Genomic DNA, 12001 nt, shown 5'->3' with positions numbered 1-12001 from the left:
GGCGGGAAAAGAAAAGGAAAAACTTCAGCTGAGATCCAAATCCCATCTGGTGGTGCTGAGCGAAGCCTAGAGCAGAATATTTAGGGATATATTAGCTTATATTGCCAACCTAGATGTTTATTCTTTGCCTCCTATGTAAACGGATTGTCACCAAATAATAATAACGAATGCTCAAAGCAGACTTGAATCTGTTTTAGAAAGGCTTTAATTTCTAATATAATATTAAGTCGATAATCTTCACATTTGCTGCCCTATTTTGATTAGGAAAGGTGCAATCAGTTTCAGTTTCTGCTGAAAGCTGTGATTCAAAGTACAGCAGCAGCCATTCAAAAAGGCCCCACCCAGTAAAATGCCAGCTGAATGGCAGCACACTTCCCTGCAACTCCCAGCAAAAAAGCCCCTCCAACTTCCAGCCACTGGCCTTCTCCTGGGCGTTAATATTTTTTTACTCTACTCCACGTTCACTAAATTACAGCGTCTGACCAGGAGATGGCGCTTCTCTTTACATCTTAATGTCCACAAATCATCAAAGAAAGAATATTTTATTTCAAAGATTGATGTTTAAAACCAGCCAAGGACCAGCCAGGGAGCAGCCAAACACCAGCCAGGGACCAGCCAAGGACCAGCCAAGGACCAGCCAGGGACCAGCCAAAGACTAGCCAAAGACCAGCAAGGGCCCAGCCAAGGACCAGCCAGGGAACAGCCAATTACCAGCCAGGGACCAGCCAGGGACCAGCCAGGGACCAGCCAGAGACCAGCCAGGGACCAGCCAGGGACCAGCCAGGGACCAGCCAAGGGACCAGCCGAAGAACCAGCAAAGGGACCAGCCAAGGGACCAGCCAAGGGACCAGCCAAGGGACCAGCCGAAGAACCAGCCAAGGGACCAGCCAAGGACCAGCCAAGGACCAGCCAAGGGACCAGCCAAAGACCAGCCAAGGACCAGCCAAGGGACCAGCCAAGGACCAGCCAAGGACCAGCCAAAGACCAGTCAAGAAACAGCCAAGGACCAGCCAAAGACTAGCCAAGAAACAGCCAAGGGACCAGCCAAGGACCAGCCAAGAAACAGCCAAGGACCAGCCAAGGGACCAGCCAAGAAACAGCCAAAGACCAGCCAAGGACCAGCCAAGGACCAGCCAAGAAACAGCCAAGGGACCAGCCAAGGACCAGCCAAGAAACAGCCAAGGACCAGCCAAAGACTAGCCAAGAAACAGCCAAGGGACCAGCAAAGGACCAGCCAAGAAACAGCCAAGGACCAGCCAAGGGACCAGCCAAGAAACAGCCAAAGACCAGCCAAGGACCAGCCAAGGGACCAGCCAAGAAACAGCCAAGGACCAGCCAAGGGACCAGCCAAGGACCAGCCAAGAAACAGCCAAGGACCAGCCAAGGGACCAGCCAAGGACCAGCCAAGGACCAGCCAAGGACCAGCCAAGGGACCAGCCAAGGACCAGCCAAGGGACCAGCCAAGGACCAGCCAAGGGACCAGCCAAGGACCAGCCAAGGGACCAGCCAAGGACCAGCCAAGGACCAGCCAAGGACCAGCCAAGGACCAGCCAAGGGACCAACCAAGGACCAGCCAAGGACCAGCCAAGGACCAGCCAAGGACCAGCCAAGGACCAGCCAAGGACCAGCCAAGGGACCAGCCAAGGACCAGCCAAGGGACCAGCCAAGGACCAGCCAAGGGACCAGCCAAGGACCAGCCAAGGACCAGCCAAGGACCAGCCAAGGGACCAGCCAAGGGACCAACCAAGGACCAGCCAAGGACCAGCCAAGGGACCAGCCAAGGACCAGCCAAGGACCAGCCAAGGGACCAGCCAAGGACCGACCAAGGACCAGCCAAGGGACCAGCCAAGGACCAGCTCTACTCTATGCGTATTTCCTGTTTGGTTCCTTACCGGCTTGTTCTGTTTGTCTGACCGCCATTGTAGAAAACGACTGGTGAAGATGGAGCAGCTAGCAGAGCGAGGTGCGTGACAACGCTGAGACCCTTTATCCACCTGGATCTCCGCTCTTTTTGGCCCTCATGTCCCTCCGTTGTCGTACAGACTTGCGCCCACTTCCTCACCGCCTTGGCCGTTTCTAGTCCCACAGCTAGTTCCTGATTGGCCCCTGGCGTTGTGGCGTGGAATAACATAGAGCAGAACACGCTTCAATAATGGGCAAAAGATCAAAATATGTGCGACAAGCTCACTGTGACACTCTACTGCAGGAGAGAAGCAGGAGAAATGCATTCAACCAAGAAGCAGGAAGAGACAAACATTCATGAGGTTTCACGCGGGTGGTTTGGCCATCAGAGAAACATCAAGAAAAGTGGAACAAACAGAAAAACATCAACTGTGTAAACAGAGGAATGTGCGGGTCGGGGGCCAGGGAGCTGCAGACATTCAAAGGGCAAACTGTGATCGTTAGTGAACAAAGGACTGTTGGCAGAGAAGAGAAGAAAAAAAAGAAAAGTCCCGGAGGGAAAGGAGGAAACGCTTCGACACAAAATGAACCGAAAAAGAGCATCAAGTCCAAAAATGGTGGAATGAAAGGATGATCAAGGACATAACAACTAAATCCAACTGGAGCGACAATCACCATAGAAAGATATTTATATATTTGCTGCCTATTAAAATATAGGTGTAAAAAAACAGTTTTAAAAATCTGTTCTCATGTATTTACAGCAATTTAAACCTTTTTAGCCATCAGGTACTTTGAGCCAATCTGAAGTACACATAGTTGACATGCTTGGATTCCTCTCACCTCCATCTTCTCTTCTTCTTGCTTCTCTGTTTCCCTAATTAATTTTCCCTCTGAATAAACACTCTGCTTTAGAATCGAAGGGAAAATCAAACAAAGAGCAGAGTCAACAAAGCCCCGCTGGAATAACAAAGAACGCAGATTCAAGCAGAACGAAGAGGCCCTGAACTGAAGGAGACATTTTCCATGGGCTCCATTCAGGCCACCAAACTGGCTCAGTAGAAGGACTGTTTGATCAGGACCTGTCATTTAAATCCCAGATCAAAGAGGTTTCTAGAATTTCCTTCTTTCATCTGAGGAATATTGCAAAAATGAGCAATCTCCTGTCCAGGGGTGATGCTGAGAAACTAGTCCATGCATTTGTTACTTCAAGGCTGGACTATTGTAATTCTTTACTATCAGGAAGTCCACAAACTGTAGTTAAAAGCCTTCAGCTGATCCAAAATGCTGCAGCCAGAGTTCTGATGAAAATGAAAAAGAGAGATCATATCTCTCCTATCCTGGCTTCTCTTCATTGGCTTCCTGTTAAATCCAGAATAGAATTTAAAATCCTCCTTCTCACATATAAAGCCTTAAATGGCCAAGCTCCATCTTATATCAGAGATCTGATTGTTCCTTATGTTCCTAACAGAGCACTTCGCTCTCAATCTGCAGGTTTACTAGTGGTTCCTAGAATTTCTAAAAGTAGAATGGGAGGCAGATCTTTTAGTTATCAGGCTCCTCTCCTGTGGAACCAACTACCAGTTTTAGTCCGTGAGGCAGACACCCTGTCTACTTTAAGGCTAGGCTTAAAACTTTCCTTTTTGATAAAGCTTCTAGTTAGAGTGGCTCAGGTTATCCTGATCTATCTCTATAGTTCTGCTGCTATAGGATCTGCTGGAGGACATAGGGACCCCTTTTTCATCATTCTGCTTCATTCTATCTCTATTCTCCCACTCTGCAGAATCTGTTAGTTCAATCTCTAACGTTCTGCTCTCTCTGCTTTTTCTCATAGTAGCTTCATCTGGTCTGTTCCTGTTTGGCTGTGACTCCATCCTGGAGAGAAATATCAGCTGTGCTGCTGCCATCAACACATTTGTTTCTAGATGTTGGAGCTTGGCCTGTTTTCCAGTGTAGTCCTGTTTCTCTGACTGTGACTAACTGGATGTGCTCTCTTCATCCTCTGACATGGGAGCTGGCTCGGAGCTCGTCTGCCTGGCTGTGTGTTTCCTGGACGGGGCCGCCTGTGGAGCTGGTTGACAGTTGCCTTTTGTATCTATGCTTCTTTTTCTATGTCTGCTTCTGTCTCCTTGAACCCCAGTGGGCCTCAGCAGATGGCCGCTCACACTGAGCCTGGTTCTGCTGGAGGTTTCTTCCTGTTCAAAGGGAGTTTTTCCTCCCCACTGTCGCTACAAGCATGCTTAGTGTGAGGGATTGCTGAAGAGTCAATGAGTCGATGCAATCAGCTGGTTTTCCTTAGATAGAAAACTTTGGATCAATCTGACTGGATGATCTGGTGAACTGTCAGTCTAAGTGTTCTGTCCAGTGATGTCATTCTAATCCCGCCTCTTTTTCATTGTTGAATCATGAACAGTTTCCTTAACTGAGGCCTGCAGCAGTCTGTGTGTTTCTATTGGTTCTTTTTAAACCTCCTTAATAAGTTGTAGGTGTTATTTTGGCATCCTGGCCAGTCATGGGAACGCCCCCCCCCCAACCCTTTGAAGAGTTATAGATGTTAAGTCTTGTTTTCATTCCTTTCATTTCTTCAGATGTCTAAATGCTGTGTTGAAAGACGTTACTGAAATGTAAATCTCCGTTGGGTGAGGCAGCATTACACGGATCAACAGATGTGTGGATATGAACGTACAAGCAGCACTTTAGCACATATAGGAGGCTGAATCCAAGAAGCCGTGTTCAGGGGAATAAATCCTCTCACTGCAGCCCCCACACAGCAGAACATCCATCACGCTGACTGAGGGCCGTTCCAACCTCGTAGACTTATTCTAGAAAGGGGGCAGAGGGAAATATTTGATAGAGGAGCAGCAGGCTTTGAGCTCATTCTGCCTTCTTGCATTTATTAAGTCATCAGTAACGCCTCTACTAAAATATTAGGAGTTTTTTTCCCCTGAGCTTTGCAGCAGTGAGCAACCAGTAAGATGCTACATTTCTTCTTTTACTATATATTTTAAACCTTCTCTCAAATCTAGAGTCCCAAAGTCTCCCTGGAATAGCTTTTTTCTCATCGAAGCGCCATACGAGTCCCTCATCAATCCTCTCATAATCCATACTCCACAGCCCCATCCATCCCTCGGCTCTGCAGCCTTTCATGTCTCATTCTTCTCCCTGTAGCTCTGGAACATGCTTGACTGTGCCACGCCATGATCCAAGTCATTCATCATCATCCTACCTGCCGCCGCCTTCCCATTCTTCTCTGATTCATTCTCACGCTGACTGTACCTTTTACTCTCACTTTGTGTCTTTGGCATAAATAGCTACCAGAATGTAGAAGACAGCTCCATTCAACACAGAGAGCCGAATAAAATCAGTTTCACAGTCAGATACTGCAGAGGATATCAGTTCAACAGCAACATAACCTTTAACCCATTAAGCCCAGAGGATCTTAGGAGCTAATTCTAGTAAGTTCAGCTCCCAAAGTATAAATTGGAAATACAATTGTTTGCATTTGTGTGACAGAAAAGCATTGAGGAATATTTTTCAGGTGGAAACACTATTTTAAATGTCACTATTTCTGATTTATAGGTGATTATACAAACAAAAAAAAAAGAAAAATATTTAGCCTTGCCTCTAAAATAAACACTTTAAAACCCCATAAAGCCCATTAGAAACTCTGGATGAACCTCAGACTTTATAGATCCACATCTAGACTAGAACTCAAGCTAATCTGGACTGAATAAGATAAAGCATGTTTGTTCCACAAAGGTTTTATTAAGCAGTTTGCTGATTTTAGCACAGTGGTGCCTGGTTTTCCTTAGATAGAAAACTTGATGATCTGGTGAACTGGAAAGTGACCTGAGATGACATGATATGAATTGGAGCTATAGAAATAAACTGAATTGAAATGTCCAAAATCCTTCTAGAAGCTGCAGTCTGGTTTTATGGAAACATTTGGTAGCCAGAGATGGCAAAAGTACTCACTTTCCGTACTTGAGTAAAAGTACAGATACTTGTGTTAAAAAATAATCTGGTAAAAGTGGAAGTACTGATTAAACCTCTTTACTCAAGTAAAAGTAACAAAGTACAGGCTTGTAAATTTACTTAAAGTATAAAAGTAAAAGTAGAAACCACTTTTTTCATGCCGTTGCCTACATTTTAAATGGATGTCTGCCAATAGGACTAGATCCCCGTTGTGTTCATTTTCAATCATCTCGTCGTCCATGCTACTATGCTAACGCCACCGCCACCAAGCTGCAATGATTTGCCGCCAATGAATACCGCCGAATCTGTCCATTCATCTTGTAGCGGTGCGTCAAATGCAACGTAGATTCCCATCCAATTAGATTGAATTTGGTATTGATGACGTGAAAAATAATAACGGTAACTCCATTGAAATGATTCAAAACTAAAGTAACGAGACAATTCTTTAAAATGTAAGGATAGAAAGTACAGATATTTGTGTAAAAATGTAAGGAGTAGAAGTAAAAAGTCGCCGTAAAAATAAGTAGTAAAGTAAAGTAAAAATATCAGAAAAATACAGTGACGAAGTATTTGTACTTTGTTACTTCCCATCTCTGGTAGTAGCTGTGATTAAAGTAAATCAATACAAGGTAACTTGTTAGGTTTTTACACCAGTTAAATGATCTCATTTCTGATGATGATGTCATGTCATGTAGCAGGAATTGTATATCAACCTGTCGTATGATTAAAGAAGATAGCGCCACAGTCATAGTGTGTCGATCTGACTGGAAAATCTGGTTGAATCGTCTCTGGAAAGTGACCTGAGATGACATGATGTGAATTGGAGCTATAGAAATAAACTGAATTAAATTGAAATGCATTTTAATGTTCTGTGTTGATTGGCAGACATGTCCTCAGAGTTCTACATGTTTCAGTATTTTTTCCCTGATTCAGATTATTACTGTCCAGCAAAATCTGTTAATCAGCCATCCATGGAAACAAGGTGCTGAATTAATCCCGTAATCGCAGCGGCCCCGGCACCGGGCCCAACCGACACCAGCTCATGTTTATCTATTTATAGAAAAGGCCCAAACAGAGTCACATGGTGTTTCATCCACACGCCTTTCAAATGAGGCTTTAAAATTTCTAAAGCATGTTTCAAATTTATTTTTCACAAATACTTGTTTTATGGCTGTGTAAACAAATCAAATGAGATTTAAAATTCCACCTGACTTGTGTGACTCTGCGGGAGTAATGCAACAGCAGCTATTCATGGTTAGCCCCGCCCCCTAATGGCCGCCATCATTAGAAACTAGAGGCTCAGACCTTTCCAAGGAGGGGTCAGAGGTCATTGTGGGACCATGTAAGGTGATGTAACCTTCATGCGTTCCATAAGCTGCTCTGTTATTCTTATTTTCTATCCAGTTTGGTGATTTTATTGGTAAATTTCAATGATTAAACGACTAAATCTGAGCAGCAAAGGCTTCGCCTCATGCAGAAGGTCTCCAATGATGGAAATCAGCATATTTGTCTGACCAGATTCCTTTTTATGAGTGGAAATAATGCATTTTTGCATAATTTGGCCACTTTTGGCACCACTGTGCTAAAATCAGCCCCCTGCCCATTAAAACCTTTGTGGAACAAAAACATGCTTTATCTTATTCAGTCCAGATTAGCTTGAGTTCTAGTCTAGATGTGGATCTATAAAGTCTGAGGTTCATCCAGAGTTTCTAATGGGCTTTATGGGTGTTTTGCAGAGTTTATTTTGGAAATTATCTCTTATTTCTTTATTTCTTATTTTTATTTTGTTTTTCATTGTGCGCGATACAGGTACACCTGCACCTTAATTCTTATTTACCTTGATATACTGTATATATATATATATTGTTTATTGTTTATTCTTAATGCACCTTTTTCCTCCTTGTTTGCACCTTCTTTGACTTCTATGCCAATATGTGACGAGTGAAATTCTCCGCTGTGAGATCAATAAAGCTCATCTAATCTCTAATGTAATCTAAATAAATTTGGGGAGGCTAAATATTTTTCATTTTTTCTTTTTATAATCACCTATAAATCATTAAAATATTGGTTCCACCTGAAAAATATTCCTCAATGCCTTTGTGTCACAAAAATACTAACAATTGTATTTCCAATTTATAGTTTGGGAGCTGAACTTGCTTTAATTAAAATAAGGAAATTCAGGCAGAATTAGCTCCTAAGACCCTCAGGTTATAGATCTAAAACATACAGAACAGCAGGCGTGGAGTAGACACCCATGGCTAACAGTGTTCAGTGTAATCCGTCCCGCTGTACGTGACCTTCTCATTTAAAAACTCACTCTCTTCTGGTCCCTCCAACGTTGCCCGAGTTTGACATCTAGGCGGTTGGCGGCCGTTGCCCACTGAGGTGCGAGCCGTCGGATCCGGCGCTTCATGAAGCTCAGAGACTCTTTTCCACCGCCGACCTGATCCAGCAGAACAGAGAGGTCGGTACGGAAGGCAGCCTGGAAGACGAAGAAGAAAATAAACAGAGGACGTTTTTTTAAGAGGATACTAACAACACTTTATTTACACAATTCAAACGATAGAATCAATTATTGATGTAAAATAAGTGTCAGTTAAAAATGATTAAATGAGGAGCTCGTTAAATTATAGTTGTCCATCATCTGATGTAGAACAAAAACTGTTATTAAAACATCACGGCTGCATAAATCCTCCATGTTCTGTGTCTCTGTGGAAGTTAAACTCCAGCCTTATTCTGGTTTTAACCTTCCTCAGAGCCACGGCATCAAGGTGAGCTCCCTCCTGCAGCCTGTTACTGCAGGACAATAAACGGCCATCTTTGCTTCACTCATTAAAGAAAATAAAAGTCAGGTCTTTGGTTTATTTTTCCTGTTCTGGCAAACTTCCTATAAAAAGAGCCAAAAAGACTCAAAACACTAATTAAAAGGCTAAAAATTGTCTTTAGTCTTGTGCTTTCCAAAAAAACCTGTAACACTTTTTCAGACAGACTGCAGAAAGGACACTGGTGCAAAAAACCCCCGAATAATTTAATTCAATTCAGTTTATTTCTATAGCTCCAATTCACATCATGTCATCTCAGGTCACTTTCCAGTTCACCAGATCATCCAGTCAGATTGATTCAAAGTTTTCTATCTAAGGAAAACCAGCTGATTGCATCGACTCATTGACTCTTCAGCAATCCCTCACACTAAGCATGCTTGTAGCGACAGTGGAGAGGAAAAACTCCCTTTGAACATGAAGAAACCTCCAGCAGAACCAGGCTCAGTGTGAGCGGCCATCTGCTGAGGCCCACTGGGGTTCAAGGAGACAGAAGCAGACGTAGAAAAAGAAGCATAGATACAAACAGCAACTGTCAACCAGCTCCACAGGCGGCCCCGTCCAGGAAACACACGGCCAGGCAGACGAGCTCCGAGCCAGCTCCCATGTCAGAGGATGAAGAGAGCACATCCAGTTAGTCACAGTCAGAGAAACAGGACTACACTGGAAAACAATCTATAAATAAGTGAAAATGTTTTAGCGTTAATTTGAGTAGGTAAATGAGATAGTTTGCCAATGGAATTAGTATTTTTACTCTTAAAATAAGATATTTAGATAAACTTCAAATAAGACAATGCAATTGTGTTTTCCTATTTTAAATGTAAAATTGTTGTAAAACGCTGCTTCTGCTTTTTTAGATGTGGTTCTGGAAAAACAAAACTCCATGTTACTTAGCATATCAATGACGCCAAAACTGAGCATGTCAGTTGATCATGTGAACTAACATTGGAAACATCCGGACATGTCAGAGGATTAAGAGAGCACATCCAGTTAGTCACAGTCAGAGAAACAGGACTACAGTGGAAAACAGGCCAAGCTCCAACATCTAGAAACAAAGGTGTTGATGGCAGCAGCACAGCTGATATTTCTCTCCAGGATGGAGTCACAGCCAAACAGGAACAGACCAGATGAAGCTACTATGAGAAAAAGCAGATAGAGCAGAACGTTAGAGATTGAACTAACAGATTCTGCAGAGTGGGAGAATAGAGATAGAATGAAGCAGAATGATGAAAAAGGGGTCCCTATGTCCTCCAGCAGTCTAAGCCTATAGCAGCACAACTATAGAGATAGCTCAGGACTGTTTGTGGCGATGGCAGCGTGTAAAATCCTCCATTGGAGATCAGCAGTTTGTTTTTTCATAGAGGCTTGTGTAAAGTCCTCCACTGGGGGCTTTTTTCTGAAGTTTTTCTGTCCAGACGCAGACCGGCCGGCTCTGAAGATGTCTTTGGTTTATTGCTTTTGTGCAGCTGTAGTAAAGGGCTTTCTGGTCCATTTCCGATAAAACCGTTCTCTGTGGGTCCAGGTTGGAGAGGAGAGGTCTGCTTTACTCAGGGAAGGAAGGATCCAGGATCAGGCCAGGAAAGGAGTCCGTTGGATAAACAGAAGATGACTGAGAAATACTGGAAGCTTCACAGAACCTGAATATGTTTCATTCTCCATCTATCCGTAAACTGCTGTGTCCTCCAGGAAAACAGCTAGAGAAATTATAACCATAGACTTCGAAGGTAAATCTTTATTCAATAAGCATTCTGTTCCAATTTGGCAGCATGGTTCTCATTTCAGCAGCCAGATAAAGACAGTCTCCTTATGTTGAGAGAGAATGTGACCTTGTTCACTTGGCAGCTCTAGTTTCCTAAGAAATATGGAGAAAAAATTCTCAATGCAGCTTCATGCATTTCTAACTTAGCCTCCCGTATAACAGTTAAGATTTCTCTCCTCCAAACCTTTCCCAAGGCGCAGTCAAATACCCTGAAGGCTATAATCCGCAACGTGGCTATATAGGTCAGCTGCTGATAAGGAGACACCAGGTTTTCCCTTCTATGATGCTATTAATAATTTAAAAACATTTGAAATTAAAATAATTTATACTGAAGTGCTATTTCAAACTCTTCATTAGGTAACAAAACAAGTCCTAAGGGGCAACAGAAAGAATCTTTACAAATGTATTTTCTGAGAAAATAGCTTTTAAAAAAATGCTAATTGTACTAAAGTAAGCTGCAAAGAAAACAAACAAAAAAAAAACAACAAAGCTGTAGTTTAAAGTAATTTTATGGTCATTTTTTTTTCTTTCTTTAAGCAACATTTTTCTTTCGAAAGGTAGGGAAAGCGCTGCAGGTGGGGCAGTGGTTAGCATGCATGCCCATGTATGGAGGCCTTAGTCCTTGACGCAGCTGACCCGGGTTTGAATCCGACCTGTGGTCCTTTCCCGCATCAGAATCAGACATAATTTAATAAACCCAGGGGGAAATTACATTAATGTAAGGTCTCTCCCTCATACCCCCTTTCCTGTCAGCCTACTATCGAGAAAACGAGCCACTAGTGCCGTAAAAATGCAAAAAATATAAGTAAAAATAATCCAAAAGGTAGGGAAAAATAAAAAAGTTATCTTTAAAAACTTTTTTCTGACAATGGAAATTTTGTCAATTTCTTAAACATTTCTAAAAAAAAGAAGGCTTTTTTGCTGTTTTGCTTTTAAAGGAGAAGTTCGGTCATAGTCAGAATACAAACCTCTTAAAGAAATGATTCCATACTTTTAATAAATAAATGTTTTTAATTCAGAGTAATTTTCATGTGAATGTGCTTTACTGGAGGCATCCATGTTTGTCAAAGAACACTACTGCCACCTACTGGTTAGTGACATTGTCACGGTGCGGTATCGGCTGTTGATCGAGTCCCAGTGCTGTATCTGGTGTTTGTCACAACGCGCTATTATCCAAGTCATCTTGAAAACATTCTTCTTCCAAATGTCGGCTACATATTACGGGTTTTTTCTCTGGCCAGAAGTTCGATGGCAAATCCTCCCTCTTCAAGTTGGCGATCCAACGACCAACCCGTCCGTGGAGGATCAGGAATCAGAAAGGTGGAATAACTCTTTTTTTCCACTTTTACCCGATGTATTCCAGCATCCAGCTGCCATGCACGTGGGCATTGTCAGTTTCACTATAGCTCTGGTGAATTTCAATGGTGAAGTCCTCTGGAAATCTTCAATAATTGTTGTTGATTGCAGATGTGTCTAGTAGTTCCCATTGATTTAGCGGGGAGAATGGCGATGCAAATTATTATTTTTATTGTTTTACTGATTTACGCTA

At 42.9% G+C, this 12001-nt stretch overlaps 1 protein-coding gene across 5 annotated transcripts in view; it reads right to left on the bottom strand.

Moving 5' to 3' along the window:
- LOC119774231 (alpha-1,6-mannosylglycoprotein 6-beta-N-acetylglucosaminyltransferase B-like) overlaps positions 1-12001 on the bottom strand; it is a 226576-nt gene that overhangs the window by 108430 nt on the left and 106145 nt on the right. For all 5 annotated transcript variants that reach the window (XM_038271639.1, XM_038271640.1, XM_038271642.1 and 2 more), the window contains one exon: positions 8192-8356. In XM_038271639.1, the coding sequence (XP_038127567.1) occupies positions 8192-8356 (165 nt within the window). The remainder of the gene's footprint in view (positions 1-8191; positions 8357-12001) is intronic.

This window comes from Cyprinodon tularosa, unplaced genomic scaffold (assembly GCF_016077235.1).
Source record: "Cyprinodon tularosa strain WSP-4 unplaced genomic scaffold, ASM1607723v1 ctg801, whole genome shotgun sequence".
NCBI lineage: Eukaryota > Metazoa > Chordata > Actinopteri > Cyprinodontiformes > Cyprinodontidae > Cyprinodon > Cyprinodon tularosa.
The sequence above is the reverse complement of the archived record's forward strand: the minus strand, read 5'-3'. Positions and strand labels throughout refer to the sequence as shown.